Source organism: Hypanus sabinus, chromosome 17 (genome assembly GCF_030144855.1).
Source record: "Hypanus sabinus isolate sHypSab1 chromosome 17, sHypSab1.hap1, whole genome shotgun sequence".
Taxonomy (NCBI): domain Eukaryota; kingdom Metazoa; phylum Chordata; class Chondrichthyes; order Myliobatiformes; family Dasyatidae; genus Hypanus; species Hypanus sabinus.
In genome coordinates this window covers 28,951,813-28,979,452 of record NC_082722.1, presented here as the reverse complement: position 1 = coordinate 28,979,452, position 27,640 = coordinate 28,951,813, and the positions used below count along the sequence as shown (strand labels likewise).

The 27,640-nt window shown below is 42.4% G+C and overlaps 1 protein-coding gene across 6 annotated transcripts in view; it reads left to right on the top strand.

The window, feature by feature from the left end:
• The window catches only part of nutf2 (nuclear transport factor 2), a 48,749-nt gene that overhangs the window by 7,589 nt on the left and 13,520 nt on the right, over nt 1-27,640 (top strand). For 5 of the 6 annotated variants that reach the window (XM_059992744.1, XM_059992745.1, XM_059992748.1 and 2 more), the window contains exons 2-4: nt 8,519-8,639; nt 9,689-9,760; nt 10,190-10,288. In XM_059992744.1, coding sequence (XP_059848727.1) covers nt 8,541-8,639; nt 9,689-9,760; nt 10,190-10,288 — 270 coding nt within the window. In that variant the 5' untranslated portion in view covers nt 8,519-8,540. Of the gene's footprint in view, nt 1-5,656; nt 5,778-8,518; nt 8,640-9,688; nt 9,761-10,189; nt 10,289-27,640 lie in introns of those variants that run through there. The other variant, XM_059992747.1, reaches the window with a different exon arrangement.

The window sequence follows — 27,640 nt, the reverse complement described above, 5'->3', positions numbered from 1 at the left end:
CCAGGCAGTATCTATAAGGAGAAGCACTGTTGACATTTCTGGCCGAGACCCTTTGTCAGGACTGACATACCACAGTCCTGATGAAGGGTCTCGGCCTAAAATGTGCTTCTGTAGAGGGAAATGTGCTTCTCCTTGTAGACGCTGCCTGGCCTGCTGTGTTCCACCAGCATTTTGTGTGTCTTGTCTTTACCCATGCAGTTTTTTTAACTTGACCCACAAGGATTCTGTCACCTAAGGATTTGATTTAATTTTTTTACCAACACCATTCCCTCTGTATCTGCCTGTCCTTTCGATATAATGTGTATCCTTGGATGTTAAGTTTCCAGCTGTAATCTTCTTTTAGCCACGACTCAGTGATGCCCACAATGTTGTACCTCCCAGTCTGTAACTGCGCTGCAGGATCATCCACCTTATATCCACCTTATTCTGTATACTATGTGCATTCTTGTTGACACCTGCAGTCCTGCATCTGTCACTCTTTTTGATTTTGTCCCCCTTTTATACTGCAACTCATTCCACTGACTGAAATTTTGCCCTATCTCCTGTCTGTCCTTCCTGACATTATCACTACACAATGCTTCTGCTTGTAAGCCAACAGCCCTATCCTATGCCCTATCACTGTAGTTCCCACCCTACTGCCAAATTAGTTTAAATCCTCCCCAACAGATCTTGCAGACTTGCCTGCAATAATCTCCCTCAGGTTCAGGTGTAAAGCCCATCCCTTTTGTACAGGTCATAACTTCCCTAGAAGAGACTTTCAATGATTCAGAAATCTAAATCCTTGTTTCAGTTCCTCAGCCATGCATTCATCTGCAGAATTATCCAATTCTTAGCCTCACTGGCATGTGGCACAGGCAGCAATCGAGAGATTGCTACCTTGGAGGCCCTGCTTTTCAACTTTTACCTAGCTCTCTAAATTCTCTCTTCATGAACTCCTCAAATTGTCTACTTATGTCATTGGTACCAATATAAACCAAGACATCACTGTCCCTCTTTAGAATGTCATGTACCTGATCTGAGACGTCCTTTACCCTGGTATCTGGGAAGTGCCATCCAGGTGTCTTTATCATATCCGCAGAATCTCAAGTCCACAACTCTTAACTATGGAATTCCAATTGCTACCGCTATCCTCCTCTTTCCCCCCCCCCCCTTCCCTGCTGAGTCAGTGTCAGATTCAGTGCCAAGACCTAGTTACTTCCCCTCCCCCACCCAAGCAGGTTGTGCTCTTCAACAGTATCCAAATGTTTTATTTATTTTATTAAGGAGAATGGTCATAGGGGTACTCTGTACTGGCTGCCTAATTCCCTTCCCCCTCCTGACTCATTTACTTACCTTCTGCAACCTAGGGGTGACTACCTCCCTGTAGCTCTGGTTAATCATCTCAAGTTTTGCATATGAGCTAAAGGTCATCTAGCTGCAGCTGTAGTTCCTTCACGTGTTGTTTGAGGAGCTACAGCTGGTACAGAAGTGGTTATCAAGGAGGCTGGAGGTCTTCCCAAAATCCCACATCTCACACAAAGAACACAACGCAGTTCCCGGAGCCATTTTCACTCTTAACTTTGCACTAAACCCATGAATGGTGAAAAAGAAGCCTGTTCTCACTGAAGTCTGATGAGCCAAAGCCTTCCCCCTCTAATCCTGGTCCACTCCTACAATGGCCATCCCGCTTGTCCGTGCCTTATTTTTATTTGCCATTGCTAGTGAATTGAGACTGCTGTTGAAAAAAGCCAAAACCCTGTGAAAGCTCCTTTTAAAATCTTTCTCTCCTGGACCTGAGATCTCATCTGCCATTTTGACTGTGCTGCTGAAAAGTGGGTGATATTGCCTCCTGGGGGAGGGGGGGGGTGAAAATTTCATGGGGTGATAAAGATAAAGGGGGCAGTGGGACACTTAGTAATATGGGAGACAGCTGAGGGATTACATGCTTAATTTAAGGAATGAATGGCAAATTAAAAGCATTTGATTTTTGGTGCCTCATAATTGATTAGAATGATCATGTAATCACCCCATCTCTTGCTAACCCACTGTTCTCTTAGACATAGTGCAAAGTACTTTACAGTTGAAAATCAATGTGATGCTTCTGTGTTTGGTATGTCATTAGAAATTTGTACTGAAGAAATCATGCTATTTCCAGCCCAGCCCACTCGTTGCTGTTCACTATTATAGTGCGGTATAAGCTAGTATGATTCCCATACTCTAATCATGCAGTTATGCAGTTCCTCTGAATTGGGGTATGACATTCAGTGGAGTAAAATTCAGAATCTGCCCTTTTGAATGGTGTTGACTGCATTTCTCTCGCCCACGGCCCAACCAAGGTATTGCTGCCCTACTGAACATACCTTCAGGTAGAGAGTCAGGTTTTGCCTGAACTGTTATGATGTCATTACTTTTCTCTTTATTGATTGCAGCACAGACAAACAGGTTGGACAGACAATAAGTGATTGACTGTGGTCATTAATATATAACGAAAATAGCCAGAAGCAGACAAAATGAAAAAGAGTAGTAGAGAGTGTAGTGTGGAGTATCTGAAATATGGATTTATGTCAGCTCCAAGCAACCAACAACAGCCAATGTATCTGTTGTATGGGAAAGTTTTTATTTCCCAAATGGGGCAATGAAACTGTCCAGGCTCCTTGACCATTTAAAGAAGATACACTCATATAGTAAATTAAAATGGTGTGGCGACCCACTTCCCAGCGCACTTGAACCGGCTCACAAAGTGGCGTGCGCCGGCATTGAGGCAGGTCCCAAAGATGGCACCAAGCCTGCGTCACCAGTAAGGGGAAAAGCCTGTGCGTGGGACGGGACTGTGAATATGCGCCCCCTACAGCATTCCCGCCCGGGGAGGGCGGGATCAGGAAGGCTTTAAAGTGAGGCTGCGAAGTTTGAATAAATCTCTTTTTGCAACTGCAGCTCACAGACTCCGTGAAGTTATTTCAGCGCTACATGTAGCACACCGCTACAGTTGGTGACCCCGATGGCCCAAACGATATTTGGGCCGAAGATGAACGACGCCGCATCTGTTCATGCAGTTTCGTTAAAACTGCCAAGCTTCTGGACGCTGCAACCTCACCTATGGGTTCCAGCAAGCAGAAGCCCAATTCCACATTCGGCAGATAACCTTGGATGCCACAAGTTACTACTACATGGTGAGCTCCCTCGACCAGGAAACAGCAGCCCAGGTTGCGGAGTTCATACAGTCGCCCCCAGCGGAAGGCAAATACACAGAATTCAAAGCCTTGCTCATAAGGACTTTCGGACTCTCACGGCGCGAGCGAGCTGCCTGCTTACTGCACCTGGATGGTTTGGGGGCTACAGTTCGGCTCCAGCCGGTTCACGTGGGACTTCACACTGGCCGCCGTAGCCCAAACGCTCCTGGGAGCGGATTTTTTGCGAGCTCACAGCCTACTGGTCGACCTGCTAAGGAAGAGACTGGTCCACGCCGAGACTTTTCAAACGTTCTCCCTGGGTGAAGCCCAGTTGCTGGCCCCACACCCAGACTCCATCACGTTGTCTGACAATTACTTCACCAGAGTCCTGGCAGATTTCCCATCGGTTCTGGCACTGCAGTTCATGGTGGCCAGCCTTTTGGGGACACAGCTGCACCACACAACTGCTTACCACCCACAGTCAAACGGACTAGTGGAGCGTTTCCACCGTCACCTGAAGTTGGCTTTCATGGCCCGCCTCAAAGGGCCTAACTGGGTGGACGAGCTTCCCTGGGTCCTGCTCGGAATCTGCAAGGCGCCCAAAGAAGATCTGCATGCCTCGTCAGCTGAGTTGCTGTAAGGTGCACCCCTGTGGTCCCAGGAGAGTTCATACCAGCTCCAAGGGGGCAAGAGGAAGAACCCGCAGCAGTCCTGGGCAGGCTACACGAGAGGCTCCGTAACCTGGCCCCCATACCCACTTCGCAGCATGGGCAGAACCCGACCTGCGTACCCAAAGACCTGCAAAACTGTAAGTTCATTTTTGTACGACGGGGCGGACATCGGGCACCGCTACAGCGGCCCTACGAGGGGCCGTTTACGGTGATCAGAAACAACGGGTCCACATTCGTGCTGGACATTGGGGGGAAAGAGGAAGTTTTCACTGTGGACCGACTCAAACTGGCCCATGTGGACTTGGCGCAGCCGGTCGAGATTCCGGCACAGAGGCAGACCACCCAAACAGAGTCCGACCCAGACTGTGGACATTGGGGTGGGGGGGGGGTGTATCACCGGTTCTTGTGGGGGGGGGGGTTATGTGGCGACCCACTTCCCAGCGCATTCGAACCGGCTCACAAAGTGGTGCAGGCCGGCATTGAGGCAGGTCCCAAAGAGGGCACCAAGCCTGCGTCACCAGCAAGGGGAAAAGCCCGCGCGCGGGATGGGACTGTGAATACAGCATTCCCACCCGGAGAGGGCGGGATCAGGAAGGCTTTAAAGCGAGCCCACGAAGTTTGAATAAATCTCTTTTTGCAACTGCAGCTCACCGACTCCGTGTTGTTATTTCAGCGCTGCGTGTAGCACACTGCTACAATGGCTTATTTTCAATCACTTCATGAAAGCATGTTTGCCAGCACTTCACAACAGAACAGTGATAGTTTGTGGGCTTCGTACAATGCTTCATTGCTCATTGCTAAAAATGGAAAGCCCCATACAATTGGAGAAGAACTAATCCTGCCAGCAGTAAGGGAGGTTTTGTATATGGTTTTGCATAAGCAGCAGAGCAAATAATTAAAGTGATTCCGTTCAGCAACAGTGTTCAAAGACAAACAGATGAATGGCTGAGTATGTGGAAGGCACATTGTGCAAGATACTTAGGACAACACAATTTGTTCAGCATTTGGATGAGTCAACTTTGTCATGGAACAAATCTTTGCTTCTAGGTGATGATCGCTTCATAAAAGATGAAAGCATGGTTCAAGAGTTGTTATTTGCCAGGGGTCTAGAAACATAGACAAGGTGGGGGGGGGGGTCAATATTTCAGTTTCATAAAAAATGATTCAAAGAGAAGACCATTCTGCTCGATAACACTGTTGTGCAACTGATGAGGCATCATCAATTACAGTGTATTATTACTTTTTTGAAAAAAGCTGTACCTAACGTGTTTACCATTTACTGTGTAATTCACAGACAATATCTTGACACAAAAATCCTTAATGACCTACTGTACAAATCATTCAATACTGTTAGCACAGTATAAGCAATATCAAGTCCCAAGCTTTCAATTCTCAGCTATTTTGTTGAACAGTTTCCACACAGAAGTCAGATAGCTCTCAAAATGAGACTGTCCTTTTTGCCCCTTTTGAAACTGATAAAATTCTTTGAAGACTCAAATGCTTCATTCAATAATCAACTCATGAATATTGGGCATGATATTGCTTATTTGTCAGAATTGTTAACAAACTTTAATTAAATCAATCTTCAATTGCAAGGAGATTATGTTAAACTTATTAACAGCAACTCAGTCGTCTTCATATTCCTGTCTAAGTTAATCATATTTCAGTGCAATATTGGCATCGCAATCTTTTCCAATTTCCGAGCCCCTCTAAGTTTGAAGACAAAGAAAGATCAGGTGCTGATCTTCAAGTATTCTGTACCCACCTCATTGTGTGGCTAGGCACAGCTCAAATGCCATCTATAAATTTGCTGATGACATATGTATTTGCTGATAGAATTTCAGATGACGAAGGTGTACAGGAGCGAGATAGATCAGCTGGTTGAGTAGTGTTGCAGCCACCTCCTTGCATACAACGTCAGTAAGACTGAAGAATTAATTGTGGACTTAAAGAAAGAGTAAGACGAGGGCACAGTCCTTAATATTTTATTTGGAACTCTGGTTAAGTATGATTGCTTATTGTATTGTCAGTCATTATGAAACTGTTTACATCTGTGCAATTAGGTACTTGTACAAGTTTGATCATCCAATTCTTTTCTAATGGAATTGTGTAATCTAAAAAAGACCATAAATTTGAATTGCTGTTATTACTTCTGGCTAATTAATTTTCCAGCACATATCATGTTAAAGTCACTGAAAATTTGACTGGACCACATGAATGATGGACATATCAGTGTCTTGCAGGAGATCTGGCAGCCAAAGTTAAGCTGCTGGATCTGATGCTGCAGATGTAATTTACCTGCCTAGGGCAGGTAAAGTTTTAACTGTTGGCGGCTCTTGTGCAAGATGTATGCAAGGGTGCAGCTGCAAGCTGACTTTGAACAGTAGTGTGCAAGAAAATAACCTTGCATTCTGAGAGAACCTTGGTATTTATCTTATAAATCTAATTGCATTAAAAAATGGGAAGAATAAGATGGAAATCAGAATGTGGAAGCGGTATATTTGGCTCAAAACGTTCTATTTGCTATTTAAAAGTTCTGAGATCACAAACTTGCGTGATCACATCTTTCCTTAAGCTATTTATCTAACTGAGATGTAAATTTTGCTTCATTCATTAATTCTGATGATACATGTATTTTGGTGGCTTGTAGCCACGTGTTGGGTTGCTTAAAGTTCTCAACTCTTTCACATCGCAAGGCGTGAACCTATAAAATTTACTTGATTTAAAAACCTCACTTATTGACATGAATTCTGCCTGCCACTTTTGATATTCCTTTTCATCTTCCGAATAACTTGCTGAGTTCTTCCAGCAATTTGTGTGTTGCTTAAATTTTCAGCATCTGCAGATTTTCTCTTTGCCATTCTCATTTGACCCCACTCACTCCTCCTTCCCTTGTCTTCTACCACTCCTGTCAGATTCCCCCTTCTCCAGCCCTTTATCTCTTTCACCAATCAACTTCCTAGCTCTTTACTTCATCCCTCCCCCCTCCTGGTTTCACCTGTCACCTCCCACCTTATACTTCTTCCTCCCATCCCCCCACCTTCTTGCTGTGACTTCTGATCTTTTTTTTCCAGTCCTGATGAAGTGTCTTGGCCCGAAGTGTGAACTGTTTACTCTTTTCTGTTGATGCTGCCTGGCCTGCTGAGTTCCTCCAGCATTTTGTGTGGCTTAAATTTCCAGCATCTGCAGATTTTCTTGTACAGCTTTTGACATTTTTAAAAATTGTTTAATAATGTTCCTAAAATGTGCTTGGAATGCTTTGGTCTTTATAGGTGCTATATAAAAACCAGTATTGGAACTTGGATTTGCTAGGAACTTTTTCACGTGTTTGAGTATGTAATGGAAGAAAATTGATTCTATAAAGCCATTGGACACAAGTAGAATTAGACAATTTGGCCCATCGAATCTGCTCCACTGTTTCATCATGGCTAATTTATCATTCCCCGTTCTCTTGCCTTCACCCTATGTAACCTTTGAACTCCTACTAATCAAGAACCTATCAGCTTCCACTTTAAATGGCTTGTCCTCCACCACCCTTTGTGGCAGTGGATTCCAGATTCATCATCCCCATCTAAAGAAATTTCTTATCTCTGTTCTAAATGGACAATTTTTTATTCTGGGGCTGTACCCTCTGGTCCTAGACTTCCTGCAGAATAAGAAGCATCCTTCCCACATCTACTTTTTCAATGAGGTTCTCTCTCTCCTCCCCACCTCTCTCCCCCTCTCCCCACTCCTCTCCCCTGCCAATTTTTCTAAACACTAGCAAGCATAGGCCCAGTGTTATCAAATGCTTTTCATACATTAACTCTCTTGAATCTCCTTTGGACCCTCTCCAAATCCAGCATGTCTTTTCTCAATGAGGGGCTCAAAACTGCTCACAATACTCCGTGCAGTCTGACCAATGTCTTATAAAGCCTCAGCATCACATCCTTGTTTTATATTCTTGTCCTCTCAAAATGAATGCTAACATTGCATTTGCCTTCCTTATCATTGACTCAACCTGCAAGTTGACTGTTACAGAATCCTGGACGAGGACTCCCAAGTCCCTTTGCATGTCTGATTTCTGAATTTGCTCCATTTTCTCCCTGTTTAGAAAATAGACTGTGCTTTTATTCCTTCAACCAGTGTGCATGACCATATACTTCCCTACACTGTATTCCATCTGACATTGTTTTGCCCATTCTCCTAATTGCTTTGTATAATCTGCAAATTTGGCCACAAAGCCATCATTAGCTCCATAGCAGCTGTTTTTATCTTTAGACAATGCCCATGGCAGGACAGTAAATGAAGAGGTGAAATTTCTAAATAACTCTTGATTTTATTAAGGTGTCAATAACACTTGAATGTTCTTGCAAGGTTGTGTCATTATTGTGATTTTTTTTAGACAGGGAAAAATTTTGCTTTTCTGTATATAAATTTGTTCTATAATAGAATGTTGGATTTTGATGCCAATATGCCAAAAATTGATCTTTGACATCCCATGGTGTAGATAATTTTGGATGCCTCTGCTTATATTCAGTAGTTGGGAAAGCTATGCTTGTTTAATGGGGAAAAAACAGTTAGGATTGCTTCCCTAGTCACTGTGATCTGTTTATTATTGTAGAAGCATGGTAGCAACAAAATGTCTAGAATAGTTCTAAAAGTCTCTAACAAAGTGAATAATTTTAAGCTGAAATATTTTTCTTTGCATCTGTTTAGTGCTTGAGGCTGACTGATCAGAATGAACGAAAGTCCTATTTGGGAGCAGATTGGAACTAGCTTTGTGGACCATTACTATAAAATTTTTGATTCAAATAGGGGTTCACTAGCACCATTATATGTAAGTATGAACTTAGTTCTGTCTACTGTTTGTAAGTTTTCTTCACTGGGGTATGATTGGAAAAAATAAATTTGCTTTCACAATGAGTGCTTTTTTTCAAAAATATTCCAATGTTTCACAATTCATTTTTCTAAGACAATTTTTTCATAGTTTACAATTGTGTTTCTAGACCTCTGGCTTTTCATTGGTTACAGTATTTATAGTAGTTGAAAGCCAGTTTTTCAATAAAATGAATGGACTATGTTGCATTATATATAACTCATTGCAAGCAAATCATTGATAAAATTATCAGAAGTAAAACTGGAACATTTTAATAGACTAATCTAGTTTGCCTAGGAAGCCATAGAGATTTTTACTTGAATTGTGAAGAGAAAATGTTACTGAACTTAAAGTGCATTTTGGCAGATAATACAGAAAAGTATATTTGTGGTTTATTTTAAGGCCATTGTGTGTTTGTGTAAATGAAATGGGTTCCTTTTAACACTAATCTAAAGCATAGTGTTCTCCCAAGAAAAAGTACTGTTCATCTGTTCGTAAAATATGCAGGATCTTTGATGAAGATACTATTAGAGCCTTTTAATTCAAAATTGTAGTTTCATTGCATTGGGAGTGAGTTGCTTTCATTCTAATTAAAGCATGAAAGCCTTGGATATTTATCTGATTTGCAGAATGAAGTATAGGTTAATTGTAATGGCTATCAAGAGCTTTAAAATTTGTGTACTTGTCATTGTAGCGTGATTGAAAATATTTTGAACTTTTCTGTTCAGAATTTTTCAGCTGTTGATATTGAATGTATTTAAGTTGACTGGTGCCCAAATATCATATTATTTAAATAAAAAGGATATATTTTGCTGAATGTTTGTTCCAGTTAGTGTTTTTGCAATGAGATCATTGGTCTGGTCTTCCATTGGGAACCTGACATAATGTTGGAAGATATAGCCCCTGATTACCTAATTGTAGTCTCTGAAACATTTTTTTCTCTAAAAGAGAAACTGTTGTTTTCTTAAAACCTGCTGCTGTCAGGTTTAGTAATTGTGTTTTTGTTTTAGATCGAGTCTTCTTGCCTTTCTTGGGAAGCACAGCGGTACCAAGGTAAAGATGCTATTGTGGAAAAACTTATTGTAAGTATGCTTTTACAATTACTTCATGGTTTGGACATGGTAGAATGGGGCAAGTAAATGTTGTTTCTTAATGGTTGGATGCACTGATTCCTAGGATGTGTAAATTGGCATGAATAGGATGCAGATAGAGCAGTTAAGTTTAAAGTAAAATGCTGAATATGGAAGATGGATAGAAAGCAAATGTTTTTTTGATTAAAATTTATTTTTTAAAACCCATAACAGTTAAAAACTTTGTAAAGAGTTTAATTTCTATCTGTAGAGAAATAAAGTTTATACTTAGCGACTTGGTTCTGTATTGGCTACTTACATCATGGTCAGCAGTGAAGCCCAGCTTATTGCTGACCTTAATATGCAGGTAGAATCTACATAGGGTGTTCATTTTAACAGTTTTCTCAGCTAAAACAGTAATTTTTTTTTAAAAAAAAACAGAGCCTTCCATTTGGAACCATACGGCATCTGGTAACTGCACAAGACCATCAACCCACACCTGATAATTGCATTTTGAGTATGGTAGTTGGACAACTTAAGGTAAGTGTAAGTGTTTTCCTGCACATTGCACACTGTTTCTGATAATAAAAAGTTCACTTGATTGTTCTTTTATGTCCTGGTTTCCTTTCGCATCCCAAATGTGAGCTGGTAGGTTAATTAACTACTGTAAATTGACCTTCCATAGCAAAAGAACCAAAAGGGGATGTTGGTGGGCATGAAAGAGAGAATAGCTGCATGGCCAGAGGGAAGTATGAGCGGGGAGAATGTAACTAATGGGGTTGCTGTGCTGGGAGCTGGTATAGACTCGGATGAAATAGTTTGTAAGAACATACATTACATGTTTATACGTATGTACAGTTTCAGAAACTGTCCCAAATTAGAGAGATAAAAAAGCTAGTTTAAAGTTTGTTTAAATATTGGGATAGGAAAACATCGCTAAGTTGTGTTCCATATCCAAACTATTTGCTTAAATCCATAGATAGCTATTTGGTAAATTATTGTTGCTGAATGTTAGTTGTCTTAAAATAAATTTAATCACTTTGTTTTGTGAGCTCTTTCCCAGTAGCCAACAGTTTCAGCTTGTAATATTGTATTTCTAGAATTTGGATTCATTCCTTTGACAAACTATGATCCCAGAAATTATCACTGATCTGTAGATTTCAATATGTTCTATATTCTATTGAAAAAACACCATTTATGTTGCAGCATTTGCACGTTGTCATTTGTTGTAATGCCGACTAGCAAGATATCATGTTAAAGGGGAAAATTATAAAGCAATTTGTTGGAAGTACAAATTTTCAGAGAAGCAAAGTCTGAAAGTTTATTGACTTGCACTATGCATACAATATAGCATGAATTTGCCATCAGGTTCTGTTTGTTGGCTATATTTTTATTAATTTAAGTAGATTGAGTATTGAAGTTGTTCATTCTAGATTTGCAAGTTCTAATGTATGGACTTTTGCAGTCCATGTCTCTGTTTCATTGAAATACCAATGGCAGGACTTGTTTGCTGCTTTTAAAATATGAAAGTCACTTTTGAAAAAGTAGATAAACTTAAAAGTGAACTGTGGAATGTTGATTGAACCATTGGCATGTAACTAAAGGCAAAAGCCTAGAATGGGCTAATTTTTGGGGGAAGGGGGAACAAATTAACTGGGCTGTCAAAAGAAGGGTTAGTTCTAAAGCCTGTGGGATTATTGGATTGGAGTAAGTACCCACCGCAAATGACTCATTAAAACTTCGTTTTCTTTCAAACTTTGTTCTTTCTGGTGATTACATACATCTTTTCCATTTTGTCTAATTTCTTCCTGCACTTAGTCATTTTACCATTATCACACAACTGATAAATATTTTTGCTACATGTCAACTCTGCAAGATTGTGTTTGGTCCCTTAATTCATAATGGTATGTTTTATGTAAAGGTAATGGATGTTTTATCAAACAGAAGATTGCATAGGCAATAGGTCTTGTACTACAGAGTTTCTGAAATACTGTCATTTTTTTTTGAGCCAAGAAAAATTGTCCTTGAAGTTTGAGGAGATATTTTGAGTCACTTTTTATAGTGAGAATTTATTTTTATACTGAATGTGAGTTGCTGTCAAGCTTTGTGCCATTTTCTTCTGAGATCATAGCTGTACCTGGGCAGATGACCTTAGAGCAAAATCTATATAGAATATTTGGTGACATCACCTTTCTAAGTGGCATAATCTGCACTAATCCTTTCCACTAGCCTTTGGGTTCTTTTGTATTCTTCCATATCTTTGTTACAAAAGAATGGAAGAAATAGAAGCAGGAGTAGCCATCCAGCTGTACCTGTTTTCTAAAAATTGAGATCATCCCATTTTCCTTGATTTCCCCTAGTAACCAAAGGTACATTTAACAGATCATGTTCAAACCAAGTTCCAAACTTTCCCAGTAAAAGTTCATAGTCAGTACAAAATGCAAATCAATTATAATAGTATTGTCCCTGGTTTTAACTTTCTATTAGTTGAAAGAATTGTTTTATGGTCAAACATTTTGATAGCGTATTGTGGCGACCCACTTCCTAGCGCACTCGAACCGGCTCACAAATAGCCAGCATGCCGGCACAAAAAAGGTCAGTCCCAAAAGGGCACCAGGTCTGCTTCACCAACAAAGGGAAAAGCCTGCGCGGGACTGTGAGTACGTTCCCCCAACAGCATCTGCGCCCGGGGAGGGCGGGATCAGGGAGGCTTTAAAGCGAAGCCGCGAAGTTTGAATAAAATCTACTTTAACTGCAGTTTACCGACTCCGTGTTGTTATTTCAACGCTGCGTGTAGCACACCGCTACAATTGGTGTCCCCAACGGTCCAAACTATATTTGGACCGGAGATGAACGACGCTGCATCTGTTCATGCGGTTTCGTTGAAACTGCCAAGCTTCTGGACACTGAGACCTCACCTCTGGTTCCAGCAAGCAGAAGCCCAATTCTATGTTCGGCAGATAACCTCAGAAGACACGTTACTACTACGTGGTGAGCTCCCTTGACCAGGACACAGCGGCCCAGGTCGCGGAGTTCGTACAGTCGCCCCCGGCAGACGGCAAGTACATGGAATTCAAAGCCCTGCTCATAAGGACTTTCAGACACTCACAGCGTGAGCGGGCTGCCCGTTTACTGCACCTGGATGGCTTGGGAGACAGACCTCCATCGGCTTTAATGAATGAGATGTTGTCTCTGGCTGGCGGACTCAAACCCTGCCTCATGTTTGAGCAGGCATTCCTGGAGCAGCTGCCCGAGGACATACGCCTGCTGCTGTCCGACGCGGATTTCAGTGACCCCCCCGGAAGGTGGCAGCCTGGGCGGACTTGCTGTGGAATGCCAAGAAGGTGAGTGGGGCGTCCGTCGCACAGATCACCAAGCCACGCTCCCAGCAGCAAACCAGACCAGGCCCGGCCACAGAGCCCGCGAACCCCGGAGGCAGGGGTGGGGAGCCCAACGAGCAATGGTGCTTCTATCACCAGCAGTGGGGTGCAGAAGCCCGCCCTGCAAGTTCCCAGGAAACGCCAGGGCCAGCCGCCACTGTTGGCTACAGCGGCTGGCCATCGGGATAGCCTCCTGTATGTGTGGGACAAGAGGTCGGGATGCTGTTTTTTGGTCGACACCGGTGCCGAGATCAGCGTCTTAACTCCGACGAGTTACGACACCCGCAACAGGGCACCGGGTCCCCCCCCGAGGGCCGTGAATGGCAGCACAGTAAGGACCTACGGCACCCGTAATGTGCAGCTACAGTTCGGCTCCAGCCGGTTCGTGTGGCACTTCACACTGGCCGCTGTAGCCCAACTGCTTCTGGCTGTGGATTTTTTGCGGGCTCACAGCCTGCTGGTCGACCTGCTGAGGCAGAGACTGGTCCACACCGAGACCTTTCAGCCGTTCTCCCTGGGAGAAGCCCAGTTGCCAACCCCACACCTCGACTCCATCTCGCTGTCCGACAACAACTTCACCAGAGTCCTGGCAGATTTCCCATCGGTTCTGGCATCGCAGTTCATGGCAGCCGTGCCCCGACACGGCGTACAGCACCATATCCCGACCCAGGGACCACCCTTCCACGCCCGTGCTCGGCGGCTTCCCCTGGACAAGCTCCGACTGACGAAGGAGGATTTCAAGAGGATGGAGGAATTGGGGATCATCCGGCGGTCCGACAGTCCATGGGCCTCCCCCCTGCACATGGTGCCCAAAACGACAGGGGGCTGGAGACCATGCGGCGACTACTGCAGGCTGAATGAGGCTACCACACCGGACCGCTACCCTGTGCCGCACATTCAGGACTTTGCAGCAAACCTGCACGGCGCACAGATCTTCTCCAAGGTAGACCTCGTCTGGGGATACCATCAAATCCCTCTGCATCCAGACGACGTCCTCAAAACGGCACTCATCACCCTGTTCGGCTTGAAGAATGCCGCACAGGTGTTCCAGCGGTTAATGGACGCAGTGGGACGCGACCTGGACTTCGCATTCATTTATTTGGACGACATCTTCATAGCCAGCAACAGTTGTCAGGAGCATCTGTCCCACCTCCGTCAACTCTACACCCGACTGAGTGAGTACGGTCTAACAATCAACCCGGCCAAATGCCAGTTTGGGCTTGACACCATCGACTTCCTAGGCCACAGGATCACTACAGACGGGGCAACCCCTCTGCCCGCTAAGGTAGATGTGGTTCGCCATTTCCCTTGACCCACAACAATCAAAGGCCTTCAGGAATTCGTGGGTATGGTAAATTTCTACCACCGCTTCCTCCCTTCAGCTGCCCGAATCATGCGTCCCCTGCTCGCCCTGATGTCGGGTCCAGGCAAGGACATTACCTGGGACAAAGAGTCTGCCACCGCTTTCATTAAAACGAAAGAAGCCTTGGCAAATGCCACGATGCTAGTGCACCCCAGAATGGGCGTCCCTACCGCCCTCACAGTGGACGCATCTAACACGGCAGTTGGTGGGGTACTTGAGCAACTCATCGCGGGTCGCTGGCAACCCCTGGCCTTTTTCAGTAAACACCTGCAGCCACCCGAGCTCAAATACAGTGCTTTCGACCGGGAACTGTTGGCGCTATACCTGGCAATCCGGCATTTCAGGTACTTCTTAGAGGGTAGGCTCTTCACCGCGTTCACAGACCACAAGCCGCTTACCTTTATGTTCACGAAGGTGTCTGATCTCTGGTCGTCCCGCCAGCAGCGCCATCTGTCCTGCATCTCTGAATACATGACGGATGTCCGGCACGTCTCGGGTAAGGACAATGTCGTGGCGGACATGCTCTCTCGCCCTAACATTCATGCCCTTTCCCAAGGGGTAGTCTTTGAGGCGCTGGCGGAGGCGCAGCAGGCAGACGAGGAGATCCCGAGTTACAGAACTGCAGTCTCTGATTTGCAGCTCTAGGACCTCCCCGTAGGCCCGGGTGAGAGGACCCTACTCAGTGACGTCGCCACTGGCCAGCCCCGTCCCGTCGTCCCGGCACCTTGATGGCGACACGTTTTCGACTCCATTCATACCTTAGCTCACCCCTCCACCCGGACAACTGTCCGGATGGTCTCCAGCAGGTTCGTTTGGCACGGTCTCCACAAGCAAGTCAGTGAATGGGCCAGAACGTGCATGCACTGCCAAATGGCCAAGGTGCAGCGGCACACCAAAGCCCTGCCACAGCAGTTCCACCTCACCCACCGGCGTTTCGACCACATTCATGTGGATATCGTGGGCCCCCTGTTAGTGTTGCACGGAGCGCGGCACCTCCTGACTATCATGGACCGGTTCACCAGATGGCCAGAGGCGATCCCGCTCACCGACACCACCTCCGAATCTTGCGCCCGTGCACTGATGCTACCTGGGTGTCCCGTTTTGGTGTACCGGCCCACATTACCTCTGACAGAGGCACCGAGTTCACCTTCAGCCTGTGTTCAGCTATGGCCAGCCTTTTGGGGACTCAGCTGCACCACACCACTGCCTACCACCCACAGTCGAACGGACTAGTGGAGCGTTTCCACTGTCACCTAAAGTCGGCTCTCATGGCCCGCCTGAGAGGAGCCAACTGGGCGGACGAGCTTCCCTGGGTCCTACTCGGCATCCGCACGGCACCCAAAGACGATCTGCATGCCTCCTCGGCCGAGTTGGTGTACGGCGCACCCCTGGTCGTCCCCGGGGAGTTCATACCGGCCCCAAGGGGGCAAGAGGAAGAACCCGCGGCAGTCCCGGGCAGACTATGCGAGTGGCTCGGTGACCTGGCCCCCATACCCACTTCGCAGCATGGGCAGAACCCGACCTGCGTACCCAAAGACCTGCAGAACTGTAAGTTTGTGTTTGTACGAAGGGGCGGGCATCGGCCACTGCTGCAGCGGCCCTACGAGGGGCCGTTTACGGTGCTCAGGAACAACGGGTCCATGTTCGTGCTGGACGTTGGGGGGAGAGAGAAGGTTTTCACGGTGGACCGACTCAAAATGGCCCATGTGGACTTGGCGCAACCGGTCGAGTTTCCGGCACCGCGGCGCAGAGGCCGACCTCCCAAACAGGCTCCGGCCCAGACTGTGGACATTGGGGGGTGTATCGCTGGTTCTGGGGTGGGGGGGGTTATGTGGGGACCCACTCCTAGCGCACTCGAACCGGCCAGTCCCAAAAGGGTGCCAGGTCTGCTTCACCAACAAAGGGAAAAGCCTGCGTGGGACTGTGAGTACGTGCCCCCTACAGCATCCACGCCCGGGGAGGGCGGGATCAGGGAGGCTTTAAAGTGAAGCCGCCAAGTTCGAATAAAATCTTCTTTAACTGCAGTTTACCGACTCCGTGTCATTATTTCAGTGCTGCATGTAGCACACCGCTACAGTATGTCATTTGAAACCTCAGAACTATTACCTTATCCATGGTTGGAAAAAGTCTGTGGTTCAAGTTTTACTTCTTAAACTTTGTTTCTTTTATTATAATTCCAATGTGCACTTTTTTCTTCCCAGTAATAGCCACTTATTAATGAATATCCATAAATGGTACACAGTTCTGTAGCTGTGAGCTAACTAACGATTTAGTAAAATTTAATATCCTCCTTTTCATATTCACACAACAAAGTGCAAAGCAAAAGCACTGACTTTTTTATGTGCATTACTTTATTTAATAACATGCACTGTGTGGATTTTTTTTAGTTACACTTCATTTAAATCCCTGCATTGAATGAGATTGCCATGCTAAAAATTAACATTCTACCCTGAATGTTTGTATCTACGCGAAGTATACACAACTGACGTTCCTGGCAAATTGAGGGAATTAATAAGTGGGAGGGGTGGTGGTTGTGGAGATTCATTTTCAACTGGTCAGTTTTATATTCATGTAATATACTGCCTTTTGATGATTTGCAGTCAGTGTACATCTGATTTCTGGAGTCAGATATAAACCTTGTGAAACATAATGTTTGGTTTTGTAAAACTCCTGCAAAGGTTTAACTTTTCCTAACGGGTTTTTGACATTTGTTTATAGAAGGCTGATCAAAAATTGATTTGAATGTAATTTGAAAATACAGGAATCTAAAATCAAACTTAGTAACCATTTATTATTTCATCTTTTGCTCAGGCAGATGATGACCAAGTTATAGGCTTTCAACAAACATTTTTATTGAAATTTCTTAGTAATACCTGGGTGTGTACGAATGAGGTCTTCAGGCTAGCACTTCACAACTTTTAGTAAATGAGAAGCTCTTTTTCCTCAGTCTATCTTTCCTATCTCCCAGTAAGCATTAAATTTTGCAATTTTGCATGTTTGTGGCACTCGCGGACAATGTCAGCATGTTCATGCTGTGCTTTACTGTTAAATGTTGAACTGATCTCTAAAAATTAGTTTGCTTGTGTTTAATAGAAATATAATTCATATTAACAGAGTGATGAATATAAAGATATGATTTGTAACCCTTGTGCCAACCTACCATTGCAACAAGAATAATCATATTCCATATATATATATTGCTTATATGTATGATTGATGTTTATTGCTAGCTACATAGGATTATGTTAAATTGCATTGAAGTGACTCTTGAATAAACTTAGGATTTACTACAGCAGTATTTCATGGAATATGAGACTTTCCAGGCATGTAGTGCTTTCTTATTGATTTTTTTTAAAAAGATAATTTTAATTATTTCTAACCAGTGTGAAAATTTTGCTTCTACTTACTCTCAGGTAATACTTACAACTTTCTTGGATACAATTGGAAATACTATGCACATTTTGATAAAGTTGCATCCATGTAATTTCCAAGTCTGATTTTAAGCGATTTAAAATGGATATAAATGGTTATAATCATTGGCAGTTTTCCTGTCTGAATTTTAGGAGTTCCATGCTGAAATTTCATTCTCAGTAGTAGAAATGTTTGCCATAACAATGCGAAAAAATAATATAGATCTTCATGGGATTACACTCATAGAATTATGACATGAAAATACCGTGGATTCCAGGTAATTGGGACACACTGGGACCTGTACATTTTGGCCCAATTAGTCCGCTGCCCCAATTGGCCGAAGTTTAATGGAAATTGTTAAAAGGGTATTATAATAACTACTGTTTAACTGAGTAACAAACTATGTTGTGGAATATGCTCTTCAAGCCATGCAGCCAGCAACCCCTAATTTAACTTGAGCCTAATCATGGGAAAATTTTCAAAGACCAATTAGCCTACTAACTGGTACGTCTTTGGACTGTGTGAGGAAACTAGAGTAGCTGGAGGAATCGCACGCATTCCATGAGGAAGGCAGACAAACTCCTTATAGAGGACACCAGGAGTGAAGTCAGAATTCCACCCCAAGCAGTAATGCCAACGCACTAAATGGTACACTAAAGTGGCACCCTTAAATGGAATGCACAACAAATTAGAACTCTACCAATGCAACCACAGTACTATATAGCTGTATTAGTGCCTAACTCGGGGGTCGGCAACCTGCGGCTCCCGAGCCATTTGTGGCTCTTTCACCTCTGTGCTGCGGCTCCCTGTGGCTTTGGGAAATAATTGGTCAGTATTTAATTAAAATGTATTTTATGTTAGTTTGTTAGCTTTTGAAATGTAATTCTAAATTTGAAGATTATGGTGATCTTATCCGAAACGGCTCACAATTAGCCAGCATTCCGGCTAAGGGAGATAGCCTACGGGGGTTTGTGAGTACGCGTCTTTTGCAGCATCTGCGTCCATGGGGGCTGGGTTGAGGGAGGCTTAAAAGCAAGGCTGTTTAGTTCGAATAAAGCTATCTTTGACTGCAGTTTACTGACACCGCTACAACGTGTTTTTATCGCTGGCTGTCCAGACGGAAGGTGCTGAAACGCTTTGTCGCGTGTCTGGAAGAAGTGAAAACTTTCCTGGGCAGCAAAGGGCTCACCTTTCCTGAGCTGGAACAGCCAGAGTGGCTGGAAAAGCTACACTTCATGGTAGACATGACAGCGCATCTGAACACGCTGAACACAGCTCTTCAGGGGTAAGGATGTACAGCCCTGCACATGTTGGAGGATGTTTTGGCATTCAAGCGCAAGTTGACGTTGCTTGCCAGAGATTTACAGAAAGGCACTTTGTCTCACTTCCCCAATTTGAGAGAGTTCAAACAAGCTCACGACATGATAATTTCGGAGTATTTACATTCTGCAATCATCGCAATGCAAACATCGTTTGGGAAACGCTTCTGTGAGTTCAGAGAGGAAAAAAACACATTATCCTTCCCGGTCACTCCCTTAAGCATCGATCCTTCCCTACTGAATACGACTGCATTGGCAGGTGTGAGTCAACCTGATCTTGAGATGGAACTGGCCGACATAGCCGACAAAGACATATGGGTGTCCAAGTTTAGACGCTTGACAGCAGACCTTGAAGATGTTGCCCGTCAGAAGGCCGTTCTTGCTCAGAAACACAAATGGAGTGATATTGAAAACCTTCCAAAACCGGACAAACTTGTGTTCGAAACATGGAATGCTATGCCCGACATTTATGTAAACATTAAAAAGTATGCGCTTTGAGTCCTGTCGATCTTTGGATCCACATATGTAAGTGAGCAGGTGTTCTCCAACATGAACTTTATTAAAAACAAACATCGCGCACGCCTCTCAGATGACAGCTTGTGATCCTGTGTAAAGATGAAGGTGACGTCATACAGCCCTGATGTGCAGACGCTGTGCGCTGAGGTCCAGGAGCAGAAATCCCATTAACCAAGTATGATAAATATTTTAATTGCCTATTATTTTATGTATATTCATATTTTTTCATTGTTCAGTGAAATAGTCCTTTTATTTTTCAGGCTGACAGCTGGCTGATGTTATTTTTGGTTTGCTGCTGGCGGAAAATTTAAGTTCGGCGTTTTTCATAAATACAAGAAGGACTCAAATAGACATTGAGTATTTTACTTAAAAGTAACTTTCAACCCAACGTCTTTTTTTCGGAGTTCAAAATGTTTTTGTTGCATGCAGAAATGTAATTTCGTTTTCTCTGCAGGAGTTCATCAATTTCATAAATGCAACACATTATAGTTTGTTTATACATAGCATAAAGGCAAAAAAAACGTTGTATGCAGTGTTATTTCATTTTAAATGTCAAACGGGTTTTGCGGCTCCCAGTGTTTTCTTTTCTGTGGGAAACGGGTCCAAGTGGCTCTTTCAGTGGTAAAGGTTGCTGACCCCTGGCCTAACTGTTGTTCATGGAGGAATTTATCCAGTGTATGCTGCTCTGTTCTTTTGATTGACTATAGGTGAACACAATCAGTGTAAACACTTAGTTCAGTTAACGGACTGCCTTCATACAATGCTTTTGACAATTGCATCATCTTAATCTTCATTTTTATTGTAATATTCAAAATGATTGCTAATATCTTAAAATTCTTCATAGTGCCTAAATTGTTGAAGTGGTGAAATTGTTTCATTTTCACTCCCAGCCAGCTGTTTCTGGCTTCTCCAAGTTTCAATGCTTGAAGCCGCATTAGGAAAGTGTTATGAATTGTCTTTCTGATTATTTATTGCCATCTGTCAGTGACAAAAAATTGGTTCTTTTTGGATTGAATAGTTGGCAACTTTCCTTTGGAGTTCAGCTTTTGAACCACTTGTATGACCTGGCCTTTTTATGGTGCAAAGTTTAGTCTTGGAAAGTTGTAGCTTGTAGGGGCCGAATCAAGGTGGCGGAGCCTGGGCCTGAGAGTAGAGAACAGACCAATGTGTGGACATTGCTGGAGTGGATTTGGAGGCAGTGGAACAGAGGCGATGCAGGGTTGAGGTGGTGGGGCCTGAGATTGAAGAACAAACCAATGTTTGACTGGTTTAAGCATTGGTCTAGATTGGAAAGGTTCAAGGCAGCAGGTCCCAGGCCCAAGAGTGTAGCGAAGCAACGGGACCTGGTTCCGACAGCAAGAAATGACCCACTGGCTAAATTATACGCCGGGCCAGATTGTAAAGGTCAGGACATTGGGGCTGAAAGTGAGAGACAGGCCAGTGTTACAACTTGCTGCTTATGAGGTTTACCCATCTCTGCACTGAACTGAGGTATGGCCTGCAATAGCAGGCTCCTGGATCAGCTGTAGTAGTGAACTGGCTGTATGGCTGTGAACTCACTTTCATGAGTTTCAGTTCTGAATGCTATTTGCTTACTTTTATTGTTCGCATGATGTAGGTTTTTTTCCTAAACATTGGGTGTTTGACGGTTTTGTTTTTAATGGGTTCAATTGGGATTCTTTATTTTGTGGCTGCCTGTAAGGAAATGTATCTCAAGATTGCGAGAGAGAGAGACTACTTCAAAACACACGCAACTGACGCTATTTAAAAACTTCGCTCTAAGCATGGTGCAGTATCTAATGGCCACACAAGTGCAGCTATTGTCTCGATTAAATAAGCATATTTGGCCCAGATCAACTTAATTTGTTGTGCTTCAAAAACCTTTAAAGCAGATGAAGTATTGAGTCAGTTGCATAATTATTTTGTGAATATAGATATTTTTGGATGGAAGGTTGAAAAGAGATAGCATATTGTAGGTACCTGTGCAATTTGGTCGTGACCAACATTTTCCAACTTTTTAAGGCATGTACAGTAAATAGTCTGTTGTTGATGCTTTGTATAACTGGATTAACAGTTACCTAAACTTTATCCATATAATTATAACTGGAAACACTGAAGGACTAAATATAAATAGGAAACGTATCAAACAGCTTTCGCAGTGTTAGCATTAATAAGTAGTAGATATCAGTTTTTTTTAAAAAAGTATATGAAAAGCAAAGACCTTATAATATGTAAGACAAAATGGCTGTGTACATTTTAGTTGTAACCCATTATTTATAATTGATCCAATTATTGTCACTCATCACATCCTCAAGTTAACAGCTTGAAAACTGTTGCAGTTGATTCTTTTCATCAAGAAGCCTGTTAGGACAGAAAATGAACATTTTTGAATTCCTATCTGAGATCAACTAATTCATAATCAGCCTGTATTCAAAATGGCTGAGCAACTGGACACATTTGCTTTGACCTTAAGGGGCAGTGGACAGCAAAACATTCTGCTTTGCTGGGGTAAAAAATTGACTGGATCTATGACCCTGTTTGGTATTGCTATCAGAAGATGAAGTGGCTCTATAATCATTGGAACCACAAAAAACATCTTTGTCCAGTGTCATTGATGTCTTTCCAAACATCCCTAATTGCTGTACCCTCAGATGCAATGATAGTAATGTAGAAAGCATGGCAGCTGGTCACTCAGTCAAGCAGTATGATACTGACCAGCTAATCAATTCTTTTAATACTTGAGGGAGAAAGTTGGCAGAATGCCAGGGATAATACACTAAAGTAATGTGGAATATTTTGTGCCCATTTGAGGGAATATTGATGCAAGTATAATAGTATTGGATTTATGATGAAATGGTTATGTATTTCAAGCCCTTTTTGACTCTAACTATTCCTTTCAAATTAATCAGGGTACAGATTGTACAGAAAATGGCACCTCCCAAGTATAGCATTCCTTTGCACTTCATTGGAGCTTCAGTCTAGATACTGGAGACCAGTTTAAGGGCATTAAACCTACGTTCTTAACCATCTGAATCTGATAGTGTTATAAGCTCAGAATAGCAGATCTCTCACTTCATTTTTAAATGTAACATTAGTTGTAAAATTATCATGTGCTTACACATTTCTGGAGTTGGCTGAATTGATATGTGGTGTGATGACTTGTATGTGCTGGGAAGAAAAAAATCGACAACTGAGTATTCTGATTAATTCATCAGCCATTTGGAATGCAATGCCTGAGACCAAAAGCTGGGATATACACTTTAAGAGAGCATTCCTTTGTTCACTTGATGTAATTCAGTTAGCAGTTCATGATTTGCAATTCTGTAGAACTGCACAAAATGCTATTATGTTTGTGCATGGTTTATGTGGTGGTAGTTGGGAGGTTTATTTTATTGACATTCACAACCTGTCACTTTATCTGGAATACAAATTAATTCCTATTATATGGGAATTCAAATGCACTGTCAGCTTGCATGAAAGCTGAAAGAAATGTATTTTTGTCACTCTTTAAATCTCTTTCAGTGAGAAGAAATTGTATTATTGTGTAGTCTGTTCTAAGGATGGCAGCTGATAAGATTGATTTGGAGATGGCTCATCTAAGACATGGATTAAGCAATGATTGTAGTTTTTAAATAACCTTTTGGTTAGAGTTGATAATTTCTTGTAGTTTCAGACTAAGAATGGCTGATAGTGGGCACTTGCAGTTTGCTTTTCATAATGTGAGGGTAAAAGATTTAGTGTGAGCTGAGGAATTCTTTTTGCTAAAGTAAAGTTATAATTTGGGATTTTAGTTGCAGGTGACAGGAAGTGCACCCAAATAATTTCTGACCACTGGGAGGGTGGGGAAGAAAGACACATTTGAAAAAGCACACCAATACACATTGGGTGACTTCTTTGCAGAACACCTATATTTAATCTGCAGGGTTGACCCAGAGATTCCAGGTACCTGTCACTAACTCTAACCTCTGATTTTTGGTTCTTTGTTCACTTCCAATGAAGTTCAACATAGGAACCATACCTCGTATTTGGGTCGAGGTATATTGTAGCCATATAGGATTCCATATGGAATTCAATAATTTCAGCTAACGACCCTTTCCTACTGTTAAGTTCAGGTAATATTTTGTGAACTCTACTGCCTGCTCTACTGGTTTCTTTTATTTCAAATTCCAAAAACTGCTTTGTTCTGCACTCTACAATTCTAGATGGACATTGTTTCTTTCCAATTGCCCTCATTTTTATTAATATGGCCTTGAAAGTAGTTGCCACCTGGACAATCTTGGTCTTCACCTTTATTGTAAGACATCTTAGTTCCCTCCAACCCTGCCTCTCTTGCAACATAGGACACAGGTTTTTTTTATAAAGTCATGAAGGATAATTGATCCACAATATTAAATTCCTTTCCCTTTCTCTTGTAGGCTTTCTGGCCTGTATATCTCTTACTTTCTGTTTTTCTTTCAAAAGTCTGACGTCCACCAAAATTGCATTAGAATATGTGAGAAGTTTGTACTAATGGAAACAATGACTTTGGAAAGAATTAACAAAACATTAGTGAGTTTAGTTGAGTTGATGTTTCAGTAAAACTGTAGATACTTGAGGCTCACTGTACTGATGTGAATTTTTCCTGAAATGTTCAGATACTTCAGATGGGTGAATTAGAAATTTCAGCAACATAGTGTTTGGTTGTTAGGTTCTTGTAAATGTTAACATTACCAGTAAGTGTTAAAATATGCAGATACAAATTTCAGCTTGAGCATTAATCTTGGCTAATATTTTATTACATTACTAAGAAGTAGTTATATCACTTGATGTTCTAAATGGAGCTATTTTGGGTTCTTGTTTTGGAATTAACATGGCTATAAACACAGTATTCCTATTGAAGAGTTTAACAGTTGGGGAAAAGGTTCTTTAAATTTGCGATTCAAAAAAACTAGCTGGTAATATTTCTTTGGTTTTGGAATATTGTTCTGGCATTTGTTTACATGTAGTGATCCTTAAATATATTTGAAATATGTGGAGCTTTAAACCATCTTAATGAAATATAACTACATTTAGTGCTATTTATTTTCCATTGAGGAAAAAATAATTTGTATCTGATTGTAGTTCTCTAGGTATTATTAACTGATTATATTTCTGCTTGTGTTAACAGTACACTTTTAATTTGGGTGAATGGATTGCTAATCCAAGGTTGTACTGATGAGGAAGGGATTAAATGTAATGGTGAAGTTTGGTATAGTGTGCTAGATTTTAGACATTTTGGTAAAAACACTGGACTTAAATTTAGATTGATATCACTTAAAGGGGACTAGGCAGGATCAGTAGGTGTTTTGCAATTAGTGATTTTAGCTAAGTGGACCTGAACAGATATTTTAAAAACTGCATGCCTGTTCTTGACTAAAATGACACTTACAGAAACTGCGAAGTAATATGATAAAGCAGAATTTCAAAGGTATTTGCAGAAGTGTGATATGAGACCAAAATTTTGTAGTATAATGTAGAAATGTAACTTCAAACTTTGCCCATTTGGTTAGTATACAACAAATATTGGCCATTTTATGAGTTACACCTATATACTTGTTAATGCTAATCAATTAATCACGGCAGCAAATCAATGCATAAAGGCATACAGCCATGGTCAATAGGTTCAGTTGGTGTTCAGACCAAACATCAGAATGGGGAAGAAACATAATCTAAGTGACTTTGACTGTAGAATGTTTGATGCCAGATAGGGTAAACTGAGTATCTCTTGGGATTTTCACACACAATAGTCTCTGGAGTTTACAGAAAATTATGCAATAAACAAGGAAATCCCCAGTAAGTCTGGTTCTGTGGGTGAAAACGCCTTGTTAATAAGAGATCAGAGGAGAATGGCAAGGCTGGTCAAGCTGACAGGAAGACGACAGTAACTCAAGTTATGCGTTACAATAGTGGTATGCAGAAGACCACAAGCATACAGGAAGACGCTCAGTGGGCCACTTCATTAGGTACAGGAGTGACCATTGAGTGTATCTTAAAAGTTAAGATTCAGTTTATAGATATTAGTATTTCCGGTCTTTTTGAGAAAAGTGTGCATCCACATGGCATGGCATGATACTGAGTATAGAAGGATTTGTTGAGTAGCTCCAGGCTTACCTAAAAATGAGGAACTAAGCTACTAAAGCTACAGGACAGGACCAGATGTATTCTAAACTGCATGGAGTGGATAAATTTCTATCCTCCTCATCATGTTTACTTGTAAATAAAACCGCATTTACCCAAGATTCCCATCATCACAGAAAACAGTCTTCATTAGTTTAACTTGCTTTGCATGATATCAGGAAATGACTGACAACACTGGATACGACAATATTATGGGACTAGACAATATCTGAGGACTCCAGACTATGAGTCTCTAGCCAGGCTGTTCCAGTATACATGAAGTGATTGATAAGTTCGTGGCCTAGGGTAGAAGGAGATGAGTTATACCGCTCTCATTACATGCACGTGCATGTAAACTCTTTGAATGAAAATGCAGGAAGTTTGAAGTTAAGATATCTCCTCCTATCTTAGGCCATGAACTTATCAATCACCCCATGCTGTGGACCTCTTCTGGAGGTCCAAGACGCTGACTTCTACAAAGGAGGGCTCCACGACCGCTGGACTAAGTGTGTAAATGTAGGAAAAATAAATGCGCTAGGTTTTCTAAAATTGACTCCTTCTACCTTAGGCTACGAACTTATTAATCACCCCTCATAGTTTAAAACAGGGGTTCTCAACTTGGGGCCACAGACTCAGTTAATGGTAGGGGTCCATGGCATAAAAAAAGGCTAGGAACCCTTGGTTTAAAGACTGGCATCTTTCTGATGGTATGAATAAATTGCCCAGTATATTTTGTTCACAAATGCAGGGCAAGTTCAATTTGACTAATTACCACCCATTTGGTCTCCCCTCGATCATCCACAAAGGCTTGAAAATCATTGATATTGGTATTATTAAGTAACATTTTCGAACCTGTAACCACTTTAGTCTTCACCTGTATTACCTTGGGTTCAGATCCCATCATAGTATTTATCCAGGCTTGATCAGAGTTGTGAGATTCATGTCCACTATGCCTCCTAGACGGATGGAAACATCACATTATAATTTAGGAAGCATCTCTTAGGCCACTGAGAGGAAATGTTTGTGAAGGACTCTGGCAGTGACTTCCCCTGTCACAGACAGCAGGGAAACCTCTCTAATTTTAGCTGTATTTGTCACCTTCCTTGAATAGAATCACTCTGATTGTAGCTGTAACTCCTTGGTTTATCTTCCTTTTCCCAGATGCAAACAGTGGGATTCTGAGCTAATGGATGAAGATCTTCATCCCCAAGTTTAGCAGTCTCACTTTCTGACTTCAAGTTAGGAGTATAGAGTTCTCTCCACTTAAAAGGATGAGGAGTGCAACACCATTTGCATAAAGTAGCTCTATTTGACTGGCATCCCTTCAGTCACCCTGACCTTTTTTCAGAAGGGAGGAGCAAGCTGCTGTTCTTCAATTATGTGATTGGCTAAGTGTGTGACAACTCAGTAAGTGAAAGGAAAGTAGGGAAAAGTGGAGTGGCCATTGTGTGAGTGGGCCAGTGTATGAGAGGAAATCAGAGGCTTTGGCAAGGTGAGTAGCAGGCAGGACTGTTGAAGAATACGTACACGCTGGAAGAACTCAGCAGGCTGGGCAGCATCCGTGAGAAAAGAGTAGCTAACGTAATGTTTTTATATAACAATTAAATAACAAGTCACCATATTACAACTAATTAAAGTATGGATGCAGGATTAGGTAATTGTACATGATGTGTGGGCTGCAGGTCCCCATTGTGGTCCTGGTGACAACATCTCCAGCAAGTGTTGGGTACTTGAAGAATTTAGGCTCAAAGTTGATAATCTGGATTCT